General features: G+C 39.3%; 1 protein-coding gene across 1 annotated transcript; it reads right to left on the minus strand.

Moving 5' to 3' along the window:
* Positions 1–5,702: 5,702 nt before the first annotated feature.
* Positions 5,703–19,948, minus strand: SUPV3L1 (suppressor of var1, 3-like 1 (S. cerevisiae)). Its single transcript, XM_010579948.1, is given in 15 exon segments — positions 5,703–6,511; positions 6,909–7,057; positions 8,641–8,817; positions 10,301–10,381; positions 10,749–10,968; positions 11,624–11,717; positions 12,119–12,299; positions 13,806–13,897; positions 15,036–15,113; positions 15,404–15,515; positions 16,995–17,163; positions 17,671–17,785; positions 19,416–19,523; positions 19,800–19,902; positions 19,904–19,948. Coding segments are annotated over 15 exon segments (2,214 nt in total). The 3' UTR covers positions 5,703–6,021.
* Between the last annotated feature and the right edge of the window lie 2,279 nt (positions 19,949–22,227).

The raw sequence follows: 22,227 nt of genomic DNA on the forward strand, positions 1-22,227 counted from the left end.
AGTTCCTGGGAAATTGAGTCCAGAAATAAATCCATCCAGTGTGATTGGTTCAATGATTAAACTTCTGTCTCTTTGTATCACACCCCCCCCCCCCCACACCCCAAAGCCCCCCCCCCCCCCCCTACCCACTTCTTTGTGCCAGAGCAGGCACCTGGAGAGCTGCCAAGCTGAAGGGGAGAAAAACTGATTTTGTCACTGCCCCACTTGGGAATTGTTACCACTTCGCAATGTAGTTGCTACGCAGCCTGCCCTGCTTCGCCCCGCTTCACTCCCGGGGGGCTGACAAGCTCCCACCAGCACAGCATGCGACAAAGTGCTGCAGGGAATCTGGAAAGTTAGAGAGGATTTTAGGAGGTTTCTTCCCTCTGCTCAGCGCTCCCACTTGCGAGACAAGCTCTTCTGCATGAATTAACCCTGCTCTAGTTCCACACAGTGCACCCTTATCTGCGGCTTTTTTCCAATTAAGCTTCAGCCGTGTAAAGGAGCGAAGAGACACACAGACCCCTGCCCCCAGCCAAAATACCTCTTGCGCAATTTCCAGCAGAGAGATTTTGTACGTATCATTCTCCGTTCACCCCTCCTGAAGGCAAAGTTTCAGACCAATGCAGAGCCTCTGTATTGCAAAACGTGGGGAGGGGGGCAGATTTACCTGGCACCCAACAGTCTTGATATCAGACTGCCCCACTTGATAAATGCCTTTAACTGGCAGCACAGAGTGCTTACAGCAGGAGCGGCACCATCAGAGCTGAATTTGACACAGCCTTTAACTATTACTCTCAAAGGTTCGTTCTGAATACACAGGTGTTTCCAGGATCTGTCATTGTATCAAGTGATATGGACTACAGAAACATCACCCAAAGGAAACTGGGTGAAATTTTGACACAAAGGAGAGAAACAAAAAAGAAAAAAGAAGAAAAAAGGCTGCATTGTCATGGAGTAATTAAGAGGCTCACTCTCAAACTACACCTACACTTGGTGTGTTTCCCCCCAATTGCTGTTCAGTGTTTCAGCTGGAACTGAGCACATCTACTGCGCTGGCAAACAATTACCACCCAAAATTTTGCAGAACAAGATTACAATTAAAAATTATTTTGATAAATCAGAAAAACAGCCTCAGGGCAGGGAGAAAAGAGGGAGATAGAAGGGGGGGTGCCAAGTAATGGGAGGAAACACAAAGAACTACTGAGCAGAAGTAGAAAATTGTCTACACAGATCCAGAGTGGGGCAAAAGCAGCCAGTTAGCAGAAAAGGATCTCCGGCTATATCAATTTATAGCCTAAAGTGGACCAAACAATCTCATGCTATTGCAAAAAAAGTACAACTGATCATCATGCTGGGCTGTATGAACAGGACTATAATCCACAGACACACAAAACAACACTCAACTCCGTACTCAGCTCCAGTCTCAGGAAGAGGACCCTGCCCAGTCCTAGCAGCTACAGCATGTCAAGAAGGCATAGATCAGAAGGAGATAGCTCTGCTGAACATCAGGAGCAGTCACAGGTTACATTTTTTCAGCCTCTGATCACAGGGAAAGGCTGAAAGAGCTGAGGGAGGGGAAGGGAACTCTCTCTGCAGAGACAAATTACACAGAAAGGTTGAGGTCTTTTTCTTCTTCTTTTTTTTTTTTTCCTTCCTGCCTTGCATCAGGGTTGAGCTCTGGACACTGGGAGATCCCGCCAGCTCTATTTATTTTCCACTATTCTAGAACAAGAGTAAAGCAGACAGAGTGGCTGAACAGTCCATAAATAGGGCTTGTTCTAAAATTAGGCCTTTGATCTTCAAGAGAAAGGGAGAAAAGAAAGAAGAAAAAAGCCATGCTACCAGCCAGAAAGCACGGTTCACTTCTCCTGTATTCATCTTTTAATAACTGCTGGCTTGTTAAGTCAGACACTGACTCCCAGAGGGACTGTCTCTTTCCTCATTGTTTACCCATGCCATCCGAGTCACAACCCCTCTGGCCAGCAAAATTGAAAACATCACCTTTCAAGCTCCATCCCACTTTGATCCAGAGCTCATTGTGTCTGTAATACAGTAGATTTATTTTTCATTCTCTCTTTTCTTTCTTTCTCTAACAGATGCCACTGGAAAAGGGTCTCAAAGATCTAAACGTTACTGAACTGGCAGCAAACTCTGTTAAATACCTGACATGTCAGAATCACTGCGTAACTTGTTCGCTCATCCCTGGTGCATCCTAGCTTCAGGCAGGCTGTTGTGCAAGAAAAGACAAGACATTATCTCATATCCATGCAGACGGCAGTTCAATGTACTAAGGGCCCAACACCCAGATATATTACAGACATTTTGTACGTATTCTGGCCAGTACAGGGGAAACAATCTAGGACCAAGTGAACAGACCAGCTCCAACTGCATGCAGCTTGGAGGCTTGAGGCAATGTTGTTTTTTCCCTTTGTTAGAGCTGCACCCAATAAAAATTAGTCACAAACCCTCCCTTCCCCCTTTGCAATGGCCAACAAGACTTCAGAGTTATAAAACCCCTCTCTACTTTCTTCTCCTGCAGTTCTCCCTCCAAGCCCTGCCTCAAGGCACAATGGAGAATCCGGAAGAGGCTGGTGCTCACGTAGCCCATCCACCGCCCACAGCCTTGCAGCCAAAGGCCTGCAGAGAAAAGGAGCTCACAGCTACTATGGGGAAATTCAGATAAACGTCTGAGTACATCAGCTAAACATTCACCAGTTACCTCCAGAAAGAAATACCCTATTAATAAGCATTTTATTGCTGCAGAAATGCATCTTTGGTGAGAGGTATCAGAGGCAGTGGCAACACTGGTGGCTGAGGTTGGCACCCAGGTTAACAAGGAGAGAGTGGACAAGGCTACAGGTGAGTCATCAGGAGAAATCCTTCTTCATTATAGCTTATGGTTCCAAGACCAACCCTTAGAACACATTTCCCCTCCCAGTAACAGCAGCTTTGCTCCCTATTATAGTCCCCCAAGTTCATCAAAACTCAGAACAGAAAGGGGTCCCCACATTTGTCCTGCATACAGCCCTCCTAGGGCAACATCAGGCTGCAAAATAAGGCAGAACACCTGCAGGGACTGACTAGAAAATCCACTCCATGGATAGACACTACTTAGAAGAGATGGAGACAGCACAGACAGAAAAGAGCACATTGGCTTAAGAGAAGGCTTTTACCAAGTGGTGCTGTTACAATCACCATTTTACTTTTGAAACATAACAAATAAATGCAAAAAAATTAAATTGTGAAATACAAGAAACTTCTCAACAGCTGTAACTTGAATGCCTGAAATTAATCTGGAAATCTGAACACCTGAAATAAAGTTTTGCGAATGTGATTCCCCAATCAAGTGAACAATGTTGTTTATAAACTTTTGGCACAGCCCCATGAAGAAGAGCAAGAGGCCACTCAATCCTCCCCCAGGGACTTGCTTGCACAGGGCACGTTAAAAATATGCAGCTGGCATAGCTTTGCACCACACCAGTCCGGATTGTACCACATGGGGACCAATTTGGCAGCCATTCTAATGGGAGTCAATGACAGCCACACCATTAGCTCAGAAGAAAAGAAAACTTTCATAAAAAGTCAGCCTGGAAACGCCTGAATAAACTTCAGAGCTCTTAAAACTGTTACTATGGAGTCTCTATGGAAACAAGCAATGAGTTAAGCCAAGTGCTAATCTCAGCAAAATACAAAAAAGAATGCTTATAGTCATTTAGCTTCCTTATTGCAAGGCCTGCTGCTCAAACACAAGGCTGGCTTATACCCTCAAGTCCCAACCACTCTTTCCTTGCTCAAAAATATGCACTAGTATGCAGCTTAGCATACAATTAAAGGATCAATTTATCCAAACAGACTGGAAGCAAAGTACAGTAGCAATGTGGGCCTCCTGCAACCCAATCCCACATGTGCAGGGGGAGAGAAAACAGGAGTCGTCCTTGCACAACTGTGGTTTTAAACAGCAGTTTGCAGATACAGCAAGGAGTTTGCAGTCCAAGAGCTTAGTGGGCAAATGCATGCTGTCAAAACCGGTCTGCAGCCTTGAGCAACTACAACTTCCCTTTGAGTCTGTCAAGTGCAAAGAACACAAGGAGGCAACTGATACCACTCAATCACATAATCCACATCACACAAGTTATCTGAATAGTATCAAATGGAATACATTTGTAAGGGTTAATTGCAAGCTTGCATTCTGTGCAAGTCATGTTGCTGTTAAGCAGAGGCTGTCAGGACTCTGGGAAAGCAAAGCAGAATTACTCATCCCCAAAGCAGAAAATTCACAACATTCACATGGCCATTGCCACACATGCATAGCTGCTTGGTTTTTTGGGGGGAGCTAAGAAAGATGGGGCTTTGCAGGGGAAGGACCTAAAACCTTCCCTCCCCACCAGTCTGGTACTGAAATCAGCAGGAGATCATGTGGACTAGAAACATTCACGCACTGCTTGCTTTTTAGTAAATAATGGAAAAACAGTACATGAAATACACTGAAAACAGCTGTTAAAAACATCACTCAATCTGCTGCAGACTTGTTTCTGAACAGCAGCTTAAAGGATTGACACTAGGAGGAAGCAAAGGGGATTCAGAGCAAATTTTCAAGCTGCACAAGTTTGTTGTTGATCATTTTAGAAAGTCAGGTATTTGATACAGTGAAACTCAACCTAGCTTTTACAAGCATCCCAACATTAACACAAGCAGGATCTGCAGATTTCTATATAGCCAACCCCAGAAACATGGCTGCTGCAGCATTACTCTCCCTCAGGCAGCCCCAGCAACATGTCCTAGCGCTGAAACCCATTTCCGTGAATACATAGCAGTTTCAGCATCTGATTCTTTCCACTCTCCAGTATCCCTACTGGGAGCTCAAAAGCATACCTAAAAGCTGCTCACACTAAAAACAAAGGACAGAGCATCTGCATGTGTATGAAAGAGGCATAGCCTGGTTGTGCACTGCCTTAAACATTATTTAGTGACACCGCATCAGGAAAAAACCCCTCCTTTTCCTGAGAACTTAGTTCCAACAAATTAAACCTTCCTCCAGGTGGTAAGCACCTAACTTTTCCAGTTTGAAAGCCACGATAAAATAGGTATGTGGAAATACAACTGGCACAAATATCAACCCACAAGCTGTTACTTAAACTATAAGCTGTTATGTGAGCTTAAGTAAAATATTTTATGTCTCCTCTCAGAATTCAGATATCACAAACTAACTGGCATGTGAAGCAAAAAATCATTTATGAAGTGCAACAGAACTAAATAATTTGTATGAAACTGAATTGTAACAGTCAAGGAGAGACATCTGGATTTCTCTAAAGTAAATAAATTATACCTATGCCTCTAACATCTCCTTCCACCCAAAAATCATAATCCAACTTTTTTTTTTCCTCCCCCCAAACTTTGCCTGAATCGGTGTGATGAGATTTTCCTAGGAGAAAGAATACAATTTAAAGAGCAAGGACAGATTTTTGCTTTGTTTCAGTAATTACCCCTCAGATGACAGAATTGGAATTTACTCAAAAATTCCTGTGGCCAGAATTTCATCATTCCCCAGGGCATTACACAAATGCTTATCGCCTCCTTCCACATTTTCAAAGGACACAAAGGTTAGAGGCCCATGACTCCTATCACCATTCTGACCCAATTTCCTGACAGGTTGTTCATTACTTGTTCGTTATCTGTTAAACTCTGCCATTTGTGAAGGGATGGAATGAGTAGCTAATTCATTACTAGTGAAATATCTTATGTTTATTAATGATGTAAGGATATCTTGCAAGAAGACATCAAGTTCAGATTTTCACATAGCAGTAGATCATACACTTACACTGAACGCCATGACTGAAAAAGTGTACGGCTGACTGGTAAAAGCAAACTTATGGCCTCTGAGATTTTAAGAGTCCATTTCTCCGAGTGTTTCACATAACTGGTCACAGGAGAAGGAAAAACATCAAGGAGCTGCAGCAGTGTAAACATGAAATGCCAAAGAAGTTATTAAAATAGTATTTTATTTTATGATTAAAAACTAAACAGAATTAGGACATGGTTCTATTTTTTTTTTCTCCCCGTTTCCTTTGAACTATTCTGATCATCTCTTTTTGAACCAAGGCCATATCTACCATTCCTGTGCTGATCCTGCCACTCACTCTCCAGCTGTCTCAGCATTTCTTGTGTTAGAAGTCCTTCACGCAGCAATCTGTTGGCAAGAGATCCACGTCTGTGGCTTTTCATATCCTCCTGCCTCACAGCAGACCAATAGGCTTTCGAGTTCTTTGCTCTTCTTTCTCCCAGAACCTCCACTGGAATAGAGAATGCCTCTGTGGATTTTGCACCATGATGGTCTGAAACCGCCCTGGTATCCCTCTTAGTCCTTGAAAGAGGAAAGTCTTCTGACACAACTTCTGCTGTGCCAGGAGCAGCTGCAGAAGCTCGGATCAGCTTCGTGATGTTGCAGACACCAACTTGTATAATGTCGTCTAGTTTTTTCTGAATATCCCTTACAAGGACAGCATCAGGGAACATATCCATGAAGCGGTAACTGAAGAGAGGCAAAACAACACACAGTTAAACCTTTTCACTAAAGGAGTGCTGACTGGGACAAAAATGAGATACATACTATGTAAAGTAAAAAAAAAAAAAAGAAATTTATTACATGTTGCATGGGAAAGCCACTGCATTTTAAGTGGCATTTCAGCTGCTCCAGTCCAGGACCACTTTGTTTCTAACTTTCGTTCTCAGTCACAAACTGTTCTCTGCAGAACCCATGACTTGCTCCCATAAGACAGCTACATTGGCATTTGTCAAGATACTCTAAAGGGCCAAAGGAGCCCATACTGCACCACATACACACGGGCTTGAAGACATTGCTTTTCTAGGACTGTAAGTCATAAATATTAGGAAAACATAAAAATAATTTTCAAGTACAAAGGCAATACCTTAACCACAGATAGAGGTCAAAAACATCATGAACAGCTTCAAGGTGTACAAGTTCTTTGATGTTCTTTGGAGCAGCTAATGGCCATTTGATGTGCCGACAGAGCCAGTCAAATGTCAGAGGCTCATTTCTACTGAACTGTCTTGCAAACTGAAAAACAAGCAGATTCATTGAAGTCCTCAATTAGTCAGGAAAGAAGAAATCCCAAATGAGTTAAATTCCCTTGAGTCTGTATACACAACATATTCTGGAATATACCTGCTTTGTTTTACACAGCCCAAATGCCATACATTCTTTTACTTAATTACTCAACACAGGAGTCACCTCTCCTTTCCAGGGCCTCATTAACACAATTTGTCCACGGGCCATGCACAGAGTTAAGCAACAAAAGCATAGAGCTATCCAGAAAAGCGTAACGCTGAAGGCATATGATTTCATCTAGCAAAGCAGATGGACTTTGTCTTTTTTTCTTCTCCTGCTCCTATTCTGTTAATTATCTTGTTTCAGAATCTCCAAGGTTGAGAAAATGTTAAATGTGTTCCCTGACTTAGGAAACACACTATTCACCACCCAGATTAATCTGCACTAGAAATCAGCCCTTCCGAAACCTAGACATCTCAGCTCTTTTACTAACAGAAACACAAGCCAAATAAGATTTAAATTTAAAATTTTCAGGAGCATTGATGACTTGGAATAACTACTTCCTAACTGGCTGATACCAGAAGTTGGGTTTTTCTGCCAAGGAATGGGGCTTAAATTCACCAGGATTCACAACAGCCTACCTCCCTCCAAGATCACATTATGCCCCCTCTGCACCTTCATTACTGGAGATCTGAATGCTCAGCATTTTCTTAGTGAGGCACATTTTTTTTCCCAACTCTTTAAATAAATCATTCAATTTTTAAAGATTATTAGCCATTTTTGAAAAGCACTCCAATATCTGTGACATGAGGGCACCATATCAGCTTCCTTTTTACACTGTTTTATTAAAAATGTTTAACACAGTCTCTAAAAGGGGACAAAGGCGATACTGTCTAGCAAAGTAACAGTCCCAAACAAAATTATTAATCCTGAAAAACTGAAATCAGCTGACTACAAATTCCTCAAAATAATCACTCCAGGGGCACAGTGGAACAGGGTTCATCCAGGCCTGAAAAGTGAAACAACGTAATTCTGAGAACAACTAACAGCACTGTATTTTCTGGGGTTTTAATTCTATGTAACTGTTATTATAACATCAGCAATGACACTTAATCCCACATTCTTTTCTTTTGTTGACAAGCTAACACCCTGAAGCAGTGGTATCTTGGTTTTTAAGGACTACTTTTAGACACATCGTAGTGCAAAGCTTGACAGTGCACAAGCGACTACGTAACACAATTCTGATCTCTCGCAGTTCAAAGATCACCTGCAAGGCAAGCAGCAGAATTCTCTGAGGCAAACAGCAGAAAAGCTCTCCAAACGTTAATTTACACCACAAAAAGAGAATCGGTTCTCAGAAGTTAAAAGCTTTGGCCAATAAAAATGGTGAAGAATGCAATTTAAAAAAAAATATATATATATATATCTCCAGCTATTTTATATTACTACCTGTGAGCACTTTAAGAACGCTCTCAAATGATCTAATGACAAAACCCACAATAAATATAGCCAATAGATACAGTCTCAATGCACCAAGACCTGCCTGCTCCAGTATAAATACCACAGTTTTTGGAGGAAAAAAAATAACTGACCTTCAACAATGTGGTACACACAAAAGGCTCTTTTCTGTTCAAGGGTGCAGTGCAGAAGACATATCGTGATCGCAAATTTAGTGGAATGTGCTGAATCATATCTGCTAGAAATTTAAAGTCATCAATATTGCAGACAAAGTAAAGCCCATCAACTTGTGAGAGACTCACAAAAATATCCTGTGAAAATATAATCAAATGAAGAGGATGTTATTACAGGAGAGGGTTGTTAAACTTCATATTACCAAACCAAAATATGATTTAGTCTTTCAAAGACCAGTTATACTGAAAGAACAGTTAAAAGGGGCAGGGCAGTTCCCTCTACTCTTTTATAATAGGATTTTCATTAAATTCTCTAACACAGAATCAGAGAAGAAGACATAATGCACTATGCTTTATTTAAGCTATTTCAATTAGTCTCATAAGTAACAAATACAGTGTTCTGGCAGCGTACATTTTAGTTACAAAGAACACCATCACAGGAACAAGTTACTACTATGTTTAGAACTCGTTCCAAGTTTGTCACTTAGCATGACCCAAAAAGCTAACTTTACAGCATAAAATTCAATAATTGAGGTATTTTTAGCCCAATGTCAGGAACAGATCTATTTTAGGAAGAAAGAAATCACAAGATAAATACAGTATTGCAATAGACAACTTCAAAGAATACCTGAAACATATCGAAGGTTTGGAGAAACAGGAGATGCCACTGCACATTGCAGGGTGAATTTTTATGGGGCCCCAACATTATTTCTCTAATGTAAATCTTTGAAAGATTTTTTAAAAGATCTTTAAAGAAACACTGAGCTTCTTAATTAAGTATGTGACTGAATACTTAGGAGATCAAGAATAACATGGGTTTTTAATCTTAATACTTCTATGCTAGCCCAAAAATTCTCAACAGTAAAATTTCAAAGATGTGCTGTTACCCTACCAGCTTAAGTCTTCCAGAAGGTGTCCAAGTATAATCCTTTACGTCGAATTTAGAAATCATACTATTTTGCTACATAACAGCACATCAGCAGAGAACAATAATAGGCATTTAAATCCATGAAAGCTGCTAAGAATCTCCCAGTGTACTAAAAACCATGATACTATTTTTAAATACAGCATTGGAAGCTTAATTTCTACTTTGAAAGGTTTAAGCACTTCCAAAAATTCTGCTAACCAGCTAATGATGAGATCAAGTAGATGCCAAAAAATCTGTTTTCTCAAAGTTAAGCAGACACTGGTTTACCATAAAGTTCACAGAACCAGGAGAAAATCAGGTAGCTCTCCGATGTACAGAACTCTGACATGACCAGCCCAGTTTCCCAGGAATTTTTACGTGTATTTATCAAAATTTCAATCTCTAATATTTTCAGCCTCAGACCAAAAAGTCTACATTTAAAATACAGGAAAGGTGAAATGAAAAGGTTGTTGCACACTCTTCAACACATGTAAACATATTTACACACTTCAACAGCTTTCAAGTTTATTATAACACAGAAAAGTTGAGCATTCTGTTTTGCAGTCACTGCTGTGGTAGAGAGAAGAAACTAACTGATAGAAGATACACACAAGGCTGTCTGTTAAATTCCCAAAGTGCATGTTTGTACAAAAGCAGTGGCTATAAGTGATGCTTAATTTTTAAATCAGAAACTAATATTTTGATCATTCTTACAATTAGATTAGATAGAGTGGCGTCAGGAAGATGATAAGCAAACATTTCTATCTGCTCAGGAGTAGGATGTAGGCCAGCTGCCTAAAGGGAAAATAAAGACAAAAATTTCCATTAGTTCTCAATATTGTTCTTAAGTTAGTGCATCAGAAACAAAATCTACAAAGACAAAATGCAAGAAACCAAAGCACCCTACAGAGTCCAGTTTATTTAGCACACTTACCTAGAACATAAGAACTTTTGTGTTTGAGCTTTTAATTCTTAAATGAGCAGCTTTAATATAAATGAAATATTGCAAGCCTCCAAATGGGACATATATTCAAAGTCACTCCGGCATGACACAATCCATTTTTATTACTAACTTGTAAACAGACACAATGAAAAATAATTTGGGACCAGAACATAGTAAAACAGCTCCAGAGCACATCTGTACAAACTGAGTCTCTCTCACCTTCACAGGGCGCACAGGCTCACTCAAAATTTCCTTCAGCTGCATGAGGTCATCACGATGCATTGTAGTGACTTCTCCTTGTTTGAAGGATGAGCCATAACGCCCAGCTCTGCCTGCGATTTGTAGAGCCTGAGAGGTTGTAATGGAGTCTATTTCCTTTTCTCCCTTCTCATTAATAGTTGGCTTTACTATAGAGTTAAAAATTATTCTTCTTATACACCTGAAATATTGGAAAAAAAAACAGAGAGGGATCTTTTTTTGCAAATTATTTCCAATATACAACCTAGTACAGAAGAATTAAAGCCTTTTTTTTTTTTTGAGGGGGTTTTTTTGAGTTTTTTTCTCCTCTATAAATTAAGGGACCACAGATACTACTTATGGACACACACTGGTTAGTTGCAGGAAAATTATCATCCCTACACACATTAATTGTGTTCTAATAGGGTCCCAATCCATTCATCACCATCTGCCTTGGTAGTTTATAGCAATGTGATTGCATCACCTTCAGCAACAAAATACATCTGAAACCGGACTGAACTTGCTCTGCACTTCAGAAATGTAAGCAACTGATACTCTTGACAACCTAGCACATCTGACTCCAGTGAATCGAAAGGATCTTAACAGTGCCTACTATCACACAGAATTAGGCCAAGTGAGCCATTTAATTCTTAGAATCAGTTTTAAAATTAAAGCTTAGTTCTACCCAATCAAATTGATCACTACTTCAGAATTAAAATATATGTCCTGTGTTATCTAGACATAGCAGACACCTAGCCAAATTAGTCAAACTGGGGAGAAACAAGTGAGGAAATTAATGCAGGTATCACACCCGGGGAAAAAAAAAATTCATACCATAACCTGCTCCAAGTACTTACAAATTGAGTCCCATTCCAATTGCATCTGTAGCAACTAAAATTTTGCATGGATCATCAGGATTATTGAATTTCTTTGCCTGTTCAAGTTTTGTTCCTAAAACAGAATGACAGAACACTTCACATAGCAAACTCTTCTTACAAAACAAAGACAATGTATCACTAAGACCGATGCCTTTATACTAGGCTGAGGGAAAAAAAAGAAAAAAATTGGTATTTGATTGGTATTTGGCCGTTGTTGGGGAAAGGGGGCAGAAGGGATTTAAATCATTCCCAGAGCTGTGGATAGACCTCATTTAATCATATCTATCCAAAGATCAATATTAAGTACATAATAAAGGTCTAATCCAAGATTAAAACACCAGTCAACAGAAGTTGATTACTTCTCTAACTATATAGAAATGCAAAACTAGGAAAACTTGTACTGCTTCATTTTAAAAGTTTTTCTTAGAAAGCAGCAAGAAGCAGAACACTCCCTTAAAAATAAGAGTGCTTTACCTGGTGGCAGACTGCCATATATGACAGCACATTCTAATCCTCTGGCTTCAATCTGTCGACTGACAGAATAAATGTCATTCTTACTGAAACAGACGATGCAGTCCCCAGGACGGAGGTTATCTAAAGATTCTAAGGCATAATCCAGCACAGTAAGAGGAGTGAGTCTCTTGTAGTTTCGGACCTAGAATCAAATGAGTTGTCACAGATGTTTTTAAATGAAAAATTCCTGTGGAACATCAGCCAGCATGGTTATTACCACAATTGTAACACTGAGGGACATCTCACAGACCTGAAGGGATAATTACTGGGAGAATGTGACATACACCTTATGCACTTGCATACTTGCAGCACTTCCCAAGCTGAGAACTACATGGCCTTTTCAAGAAACAGAAGAACTATATATTTTTACATGTAAACTAGATTCCAGAAAATAAATATACAGGCTATGTAGCAGTTCTATCAAGAATTGAGAGTCTGTTTTCACTCAGTCATCTGAATGCTGTAAACTGGTCCCCTTTCAGAATTACATGCCCCACCACGCACAGATATATAAAGCTACAGCTAGTTCACCATGAAATCATGCAGGCTCGACTTGCTTAGGACCAAATTTTATGTTTTTAAATACTCTTCACAAAGAAATCATAAATAAAAAGTATTTATGACAGTAAAGTTGGGTTTCAGAGATCTTTCAATCACTTTCTTCTGGAGGTGTTAGCTCTTTTAACTCCTTTCCTCATCATACAGAGAATAACTATCAACAGATTCAGTAACCTCAGCAAACTTGAGGGCACTGTGCCCTCCAGGAAGAACAGAACTGTAAAGAAAGTGCCTAAACAGCTGTAGCATTCCCTGAGGGGAACTCAGCAAAGCACTGTGCTGGTTTTGGCTGGGATAGAGTTAATTTTCTTCATAGTAACTGGCATGAGGCTATGTTTTGGATTTGTGCTGAAAACAGTGTTGATAAGACAAGGATGTTTACATTATTGCTGAGCAGTGCCTAAAGAACATCAAGGCCTTTTCTACTTCTCACACAGCCCCACCAGCGAGTAGGCTGGGGGTGCACAAGAAGTTGGGAGGAGATACAGCTGGGACAGCTGACCTTGACGGGCCAAAGGGATATTCCAGACCATACAATGTCACGCTGAGTGCATACAGCTGGAGGAAGAAGGAGGAAGGGGGGGGGGAGTTTGGAGTGATGGCATTTTGTCTTCCCAAATAACCACTTTGTGTGATGGTGCCCTGCTTTCCTGGAGATGGCTGAACACCTGCCTGCTGATGGGAAGTAGTGAATGAATTCCTTGTTTTGTTTCGCTTGCATGCATGGCTTTTGCTTTACCTATTAAACTGTCTTCATCTCAGCCCACGAGTTTTCTCACTTCTACACTTCTGATTCTCTCCCCATCCCACTGTGAGGGAGGTGAGTAAGTGGCTGCGTGGTGCTTAGTTGCCAGCTGGGGTTAAACCACAACAGCACTTATCTTCTTTAAGCAAAACAATACCACTATTTAAAAAAAAAAAAAAACCAACATCTCCTTTGGTTTACAGGATTTGAGAAACATTTTAACATGAACTCCTGCAAGAATAACTTTGATCAGTGATACCCCCAAAAGACTCTAAATTTTTGCCTGTTTTCCAGCAAGAAAAACCTGATGTTCTGTCCATAACTTTACAGAATTAAAAAGCTTACTTCAACTTCTTCCCCTGTAGTGTACATGAGCTCTGTCACCAAGTCAATAGCAGCAGCTTCTCCACAAACATGGATTTCTTCCGCACAGAGTCCTGAACAAGATCCAATGAAATAAAATGCAAAATGTTACATATTTATAGACAACAGTAGTGTTAGCTGACTTTTAAGTTACCCCAAAATTACATTTTGCATGCTAAACACATCAATGAGGACTGTATTTCACTTCCTTCAACACCCCAAATCAGTACCTAAAGCCTCTCCCACAATACACTACTTCCTTAGAGCTGCTCTTGATCTCATATCAGCAAATGATCCTTGGAAATCCAATAGTATGATAACCAGAGCTGCTAATACCTTGTTGCACCCTCTCAGCCAAAACAAGAGGTACCCTCAACCACTGAACAAATGGAGCAAAGCTTTGAGTTTTATTTACCACTGTTTTACTAACTCCCAAACCACAGCAGAACTGAAGAGCTTTGTTTTCTGCATGACCTTCTAAAATTATGAATACGTCTCTAATGTAGTCAGAATAGAAAAAAGGGAAAGAAATAGTAAGTAGGGGAAGTGCGACAAATCATCCTGTTAAACTTAGCATCAAAAACAGTGAAGGGAAAGGGGGGTGAGGGGGGGAATTAGATGCCAAACTTCTGTTCAAAATCTGAGGAAAAGTAAGTTTCAAGAGTTCCTCTTGAAAATTCTAAAATTATCAGAAGAAGCATCCTTCTAAGAATTTAACATAGCAATGCAGCTCTATAAATGAGCCACTTGAAGTTAACACTACAAAATATTTAATGTTCGCCATGTTGGCATACATTTAACAGTATCTCTTCATAACAAAATCTCTGAAAAATTGTGTTGTTTTAATTGAACAAAAAAAGCATACTTCTAGAAAATAATCAATGTAAAAGGACAGCACAGTGCAACACCATAAAGACTACGTATTATCCAAGGAATTAAAACTAAAAGAGGCATCCATATAACTCAGAAAATAAAATTTTTTTAAAACATTAAGTAAAACATGACAGGTAACTTGTGGCCATACAGACAATATCCTTTGAGGCAGAGCATCTCTCTCACTTGCTGTGAGAAGGCATGTGAAGAAACAATACTTGCTTTTATTTTGCATCACATATTGTAACCACTTATGAATATACTGACTGCTAAGCTCGAATTTAATGTGCCATTTATAGTCACATTAAACTAGTTCATTGTCAACACAAACAAGCTTACCTAGAAGGGCTCTTGTCCAAGCCCACCCTCTGGCGGGATCTCTGATCATCTGAATTTCATCAATCACTGCAACTTCATCTTAAAACAAAAAAGAAAAATAAAAATACAATGCACCAAGAAAGACCATCTAGAACAGCAATACAACACAGGAAGGAACTTGAAGGCTTTCTAAAAAAGGTTACTCAAATTAAGTTAATCCTCTACCACCAAAAAGCTATTCTGAGAGGATCCAAATTTTTTTAACTGCTCTAACAGTTCAGAAATTGTTCAAATAAGACTGAAAAGGAATAGCTCAGCTACGTCAGAGTCCAAGCAATAATACATATAAAGATACCATAGATATGACTGAAACAATTATGTATACATACACGGTGTATTAGTGCTGCACATCTCAATGGTACAAGCAACATGAGGAGCTTGCCTGGCATCTTCATTGGCATACACACGCTCTTCTCCTGTCACCAAGTCACATGGCACTTTCTAAAGGAATTCAGAAAACTCATGTTAAGTTTCTTTAATATAAGAGAATCCTCTTTCCAAACCGGAAAAAAATCAGTTTCTTAAAGTAGCTTCTAAGACAGTATAGTGGAAGCTATCCAAAAAATAACTACTCAGTCTTTTGAGACTTGTGCCCTGCATTTAAGTTCTATCGGACTGAAGGGTATAAGGAAAAGGTAGTATCTGTAATTAGATGTCCTCCCCTACTCCTGCAGGTTACACCTTCCTCTGAGCATTTCGGAGCTGTCACATCTACAACAAAAGAACTGTCAGAAAAGCTGTAGTACAAGGGGCTCATAAAGCAAGGCCCAGAAGTGAAGGAGCCTTGCAGGGTCCAGCCTCCTCCAGTTCATTTGGTGATTGCCCTGTTGGGTGTCTTACCTGCTGCCTTATACTCACACAGCAAGAGTTCATGAGGACTAGCTGTGAGAGACAGCAGGAGCCATCACCCTCTGTCAGCTCTACACTCACTGAATCTCAGGCAGATGGCTGCTCCTTCCATATCTACAGCCACCTATAGAGCCATGCACGAAGCCCTGTTTAAACCTCAAGGGCTACGTATGATCCATGAGCTGCCAAGTGAAAAGTCCTCACACACACTAAACACATGGGGAAAAAAGTGCAGTAACTCTACTAACAAGGAACACCACTATATGGTATCCACATTCACTACATGGTACACGTTACAGATACCTCCTAGGACAAGCCAATCTTTATGTGTTGCTTTGATAAACCAATAATAGGAATTACAAATTCTAAATCATAGACTTATCAAAAAAAGAGAAATCATAAGATCATTTGGTAAACACTACTGTACATACACACCATGCTGCATTAACATGTGATGTGTTACTGTAATGCTTCAGAACTGGTGTGGTTCTGTGCAGCTGGAAATACACTGGTGAGCAGCCTTCAAAAAGATGCTGGAAGCAATTAAAAAAAGTACTAATGAAAGCTTCCTCTGGGGACCTGATATAGGGCACTGCTCTTCAACTCAACACATCTGAAGCTGCAGAACTTTTTATTAGATGGTTGAGTGAAATTTCTTTAAACATTGAAGCAGAAAGCTGAGGGGAGTTAAGCAATGGTGATTTCTTGCGTACAAGCTAAAATAAAGGTCATGGGCAAAACAAGCCACGGTTTCCACACTGAAAAAGCTAATAGTAGAACCTGGCTAAACTCAGGGAGGGAAAAATTACAGGAAAACGAAGGCAGGTTACAGGGATGATTGCGCAGCATGTGCTTTGGGGAAAGTGATGTTCCATTTGGGAAAATGATGTTGCATTCCGCATGCCTAAAGCAGAAATGCACAACTGGTATTCACAGGAGCTGACACTACTGCAAAGCAAAGGCACCCGTTTGAGCACACTGCTTCATGGACTACCTTATGCACTTTACAAACATGCATTCATGAGACTGTTCCAGTACTAAGGATATAGGTAAGTAATACAACATACTGACAGCATCATTACTCTTTTGGAAGATCTCATGAGCCAGAAGTTTTAGTGGACCACAGTATATTCCCGATTTTGCAGACAAAAATCTCTGGATAGCATGGTAGGTTTTTCCACTGTTTGTAGGACCGGCATGGAATATTATCTTTCTCTGAATAGCCCTGGCATCTGGATACCTAAAACATACACAAAAAAGCAGATCTGTTGAACATTTATCTGATCTGAAAGCAGAAAGATCAAGTTCTTAAATAGAGACAGTATAAAGAGGTTACTATGTCTTATACATTCATCTTCTAAATCATACAATGCTTTCAAAGATTTAGAGTGGAATTCACACATTGTGTTCAAAATAATTCTCATTACTGTGGTCTCTCTCCTTCAGTATATTAACATTTTAATGTTCTGGCGTGCTGCCTCGCAAACAGACACAGCCAGAAGACAGCTTTCTGGAAAGGCAACACCAACTCAGCAACTTTCATAGCTGATACAATCTTATTTTCCTTTTAATTGATTGCAATATATCTTGTAAAAAAGATAAGCATTCCTGACACAAATTATTGTAAAAAAAGAGAAATGGAACTGAAAATATAGTGCAATTATACATCATAAAGCTTAAGTCCACAGACTATGAAATTCTATGACACTAAGAAAAGAAAACACTGCAATCACTTAAACACACTGACCAGTTGGGTGGCAATCTTAAATCACTGATCTTGCGCAGATCATCCATACAGTCCAGCATTGGAAAGATCTGCTTTGCATGCCTCAGGAAAAATGGAAAGAGATCATCCACATGACCTAGAAGACAAACCCTTTTAAGAAAGTTTGCATGCTTGTCTGAAGGTGTGCATCTTCATCACAAACTTTAAAAAAAAATTTCTTCTACTACCACCATACACTTATGTAATTCTTTCAACTTCTGGCTCTCTACAAAGTTCAATAATTATCTCAATGGCAGAAAGGTAAACTAACATGAGTACACAGACTCATTAAGCAACATAATACAAATACAATAGTATGAAAAAAAAAAAATCTCATTTCAGTATATTCAATCTGGTTAGCCAATATGCCTAGAGAACTTTTAAATAAAATGAGAAGCTATGGAAAAGCTGGATGAGAGATAGCTTTTCTGTCCTAAGAAGATTTAGCTTTTTCTTCCTAAATCCATGTGCTGCCCTGGAACAAAATAAAATAAAAGCTTCTAAAATGTTTTTATGAATAAACAGAGAAAAACAGAATAGTGTGCAGCTTCCCTAAGCTACTAAGACTTAGGGCGCTGGTTCAAAATTCTGAGTCTCCAGTCCCTAGGTGAGAAAACAAAAATAGAAAAATCAACTCAGAAGAGACATCCAGGTTCACCCTTCTGAACGTTTGCAGAGTAGACATGTGGTCTTAAAGGTCTAATTTCAGGTCACACTCCAACCGTCCAGCTCTCATAGAATTTCAAAGAACTATCTGGATCTAAAAAACTGTTATTATCAAACACACACACACACAAAAAGAGCAGTGCTTTTTTATTTGCTGGTTTGTGTTTTTTTAAATGAGAATTAGTATTTAATGAATTGAAATTATTGTGAAAAATTTAAAGAACTTAAAACTGGTAATATTTTCAATTACCATTTTTGGACAAGCAAAACTCAACTAAAAAAAATTCAAATCTGCCACAATAAAAACCCATTTACATTCCTATATATGTGAGTTTTAAGGCATATGTAAACAATGCTAATATGTAAGTAAATAAGGAGTGAAAGTAAGGAAGCCATGTGGAAGATTTTATGCACAACTAAGACGTTAGTTAAATTTCCTATGACAGTAAACATTTAAAATCTACACATTCACATTTTAAGACAAAACTAATGGCCACTGTAACCTTTAAATTACCATCATTAAAAACACACATAGTATGCCAAAGCTCTGCAGCTCAAACTGTGGAGAAGGCTGTTTCTGCTGTTACCAGCTGGCATCACCTCTTAGTTAAGTGCCTTTGATTACAACACACGATGCACTAAGCAAGCAAACAACACTCACTTCTATTAGTGCCACACGGAAACAGAACACAGTCACGGTGCTGTATTCCCAAGTACTTAAAGCACCTTGGTCAGGAGAAAGCTCTCAAAGTGCCCCCTAGTGACTACTGAATTTTTAAGAGGGGAATAAATGGAACAGTACTGTTTCCATTTCAGCAATGAAGAGGTGCTATAAAACGACAGGCTGCTTCTTGCTAAGACCTCCATCTCCTTTGTTTCCACTTCAGAAGATTTAAGGAGCGAACAATCCATAGGATGGGCACAAATATTTCTGATGGGGAAGCAGTGATTGTTAACCTCTTTTACAGGATATTGGGGGAACACAGGTACATAGGTAAGCATACAGGTTGAAAATAAGAAAAAAAAGCACATTTTATTTTACAAGCACTCCAGATACTTGCCTGCACCACAGCATATATCATTGAGAATAATATGCAAATCAGCACTCACAGAACTGGATTCTATGATATACTTCCTAAAGCTTATAAATGCTTGGTGAAACAGGCGAGCTGCAAAACAAAAAAAAAAAGGAACAAAGTGAATGTGACTGGGATCACAAAACCATATTTGTAAACACCCAACAAAACATTGTAGTCGTCCCTTAAAAACCTATACCTTAATATGAGGTATTACAAGCAAATATAAAGGTTATTTGAACCGAGTGACAGAGACAACATAAACAAGCAGTGTTGTGAGACCCATAAAAGATCAGATTTACCTAATATCATATCTGAATAAAAACAGATTTCACATTAAAAAAAAAACAACTTAAAACATTTTCTTACCATCTAATCCATTTTCTGCTCCTAGTCTTTGGATTTCTTTTCTTTTGTAGAACTTATTTAAGTTTTTTAGAACTTCACCTGTAGAAAGAGAGTAACATTTTTTTTAATTTGCTCAAAATTAAATCGCATTCTCCTGGCCCAAAGATCATGGCTTACAGTCTCCTTACTCTGGAGAGAGGGAATCTTTGCCATGCTGAACAGACTCAAATGATTTCTCCCTAAATTAAACACAAACAGTGATTGAGCCTATTGTGGAAAAGGACAATCTTAAACTGCAGCAGAGTAAGAACTGCTATGAAGATGAGGTTGGTATTTGAGACACACTCTCCCTGTACTTGATAGGAAAGCATAAAGGTGGGAACCTGCAGCCAACGTGTTATGGAACAAACTAATTAAGGTTTTGGGGTGGTTTATGTTTGCTTTTTATTGGCACCTATCAGGAAGCAGCAGGTTTTAATGTGAAAAGTAAATCTGCTTAAACTACTTGGTTACAGCTTTTACTAAACATCCTGAGAGAGCTCCACACTGCTTCCAAGGCACTCTCCAGAAAGATAAGGCAAACCAGATGCAGTATTCTTCCTATTTCTCAGGTTAAATAAAGGACAGGAGAAGAAAACTTAACAGTTTCTTCATATATATCACAAATTACTTGGATTTGTTTGTATAAAATCTCTTGTTATAAAGTTATTAATGAATCCTTTCCCTCCCCTAAAAGGCAAGTTCAGAGTTGCAACAAAACTGTATTTACTAATGTACACTCTGAATTTAGTTCATTAAATGTTAGTTAAATCACAATAGCAAAAACGTGTCCCCTCTCCATCTATAGCAGATCAGAAATTCACAAAAATCTAGCAAATATCATGAGCACCTATTCATAAATTTATGTTATTCTTAAAATTCAAGTCTACAAACCCTATATTGTAAAACATAGGACTGATACATAATGCAGCACACCCCTGGTTTGCCAGCCCAAATCACTGAACACAACACTGCCAAGCTCTGCTCTCTGTAACTAACTCCATAACTCTTTGAAGTCTCTGCCATGACATGGAAAGCTTCCCATGAGATCAACCTTAAATTATTGAAAGATTGCCTCTCTTTCTAAAAAACTATACTCTAGAATACAGACAGCCCACTTTGCATAATGAAAATCATCAGGTGACAAGAATATGGCAAACTGCACGCAAAGCCCGAAGCACAATAACAGCAGCAACATCCCATACCCCTTGAATGGTTACAGCAGTCTATTAATGGATTAACTTGAAGTCTGAAATTTTCACAAAGATAACTAACAAGATTGTCAGCAGGCTTACATTTACTACACAGGCATCCATACTCTCACCAGAAAACGTTTAAGGGCATGGAAATCAAAGACAGATTGGAAAACTGCACTAAAAGAAAGCACAGGGCTAAATTCTATTCAGAGCTTCCATAAAAAGTTACAACAGTCAACACATCATCGGCCATGCAGCTAAATTCACAACCTACTGGCCTTACAACAAGATGAAAAGGTCAATGCCAGAACATTTGTTACTATCCAAGGCAACATGACATTGGGACCATCGCAGCCCTCAACATCCAAGGTCACGATCCTTCCTAAGCACAAAATACTTGTCTTAACAATAAGGTATATCAAAACAAAACAAAGCTGGCATTGCAGTCCAAATAGACATGCCCACATTAGCTTAATCTAACTGCACATAGTACTAACTATTTCTACAGCAACAGCTTGCAATCAAGGAACGTCCTCAGGACATCTGTGTCCCACCTCTACCATTACCCTTTTTACCATTCACTCCTGTTTTAAGATTTCCCTTTCTTTACCATCTCCTCTATCTAGAACAGTATTTTAGCTCTTATTCCTCAATTACTTTGACTCCTCAGCAGCATTTTTTTAAGGTTCTGTGTAAAAAGATGGCCTGACTCTGCAGTTAAGTTCAGAAATTATGCTGTTAGCCTCCAATGTATCAGATTCATTTAGATGTTTCAGCCTTATTTGCAGTAAGACTTTTCAGTCATTTTCCTGCATCTGAGACAACAACAGTCCATTTCAGTACACCTGTATGCTACCACTGGCAGTTGAACTGCTTTATTTTAAAATTCCTCCAAAACTATTAGGCTTCTGTTGTCCAGCCCAGGTGACCTTGTGCATCTAACTAATCCACTTATTCTGACTCATGAATTGGCGACCTTTCCTAGCTTACACTTCTCACCAGTAAGCACAGCCCCATGGTCTGACAATTGAAGCCACAGAATTGACAATTCAATATGACGACTGAGCTTTAGGGCTCCAAATCAACACCTGTATCAAGGATTCTGTGAAGCCATATGGCACAAAGTGCTGATCTTTCATACAGTAGGGTTTTGTATACATTTATTTAAAAATGGATGATGGATCATCTCCATACCAGAAGGCCCACAGTCAAAC

This window comes from Haliaeetus leucocephalus, unplaced genomic scaffold (genome assembly GCF_000737465.1).
Source record: "Haliaeetus leucocephalus isolate CR32 unplaced genomic scaffold, Haliaeetus_leucocephalus-4.0 Scaffold687, whole genome shotgun sequence".
Taxonomy (NCBI): Eukaryota; Metazoa; Chordata; class Aves; order Accipitriformes; family Accipitridae; genus Haliaeetus; species Haliaeetus leucocephalus.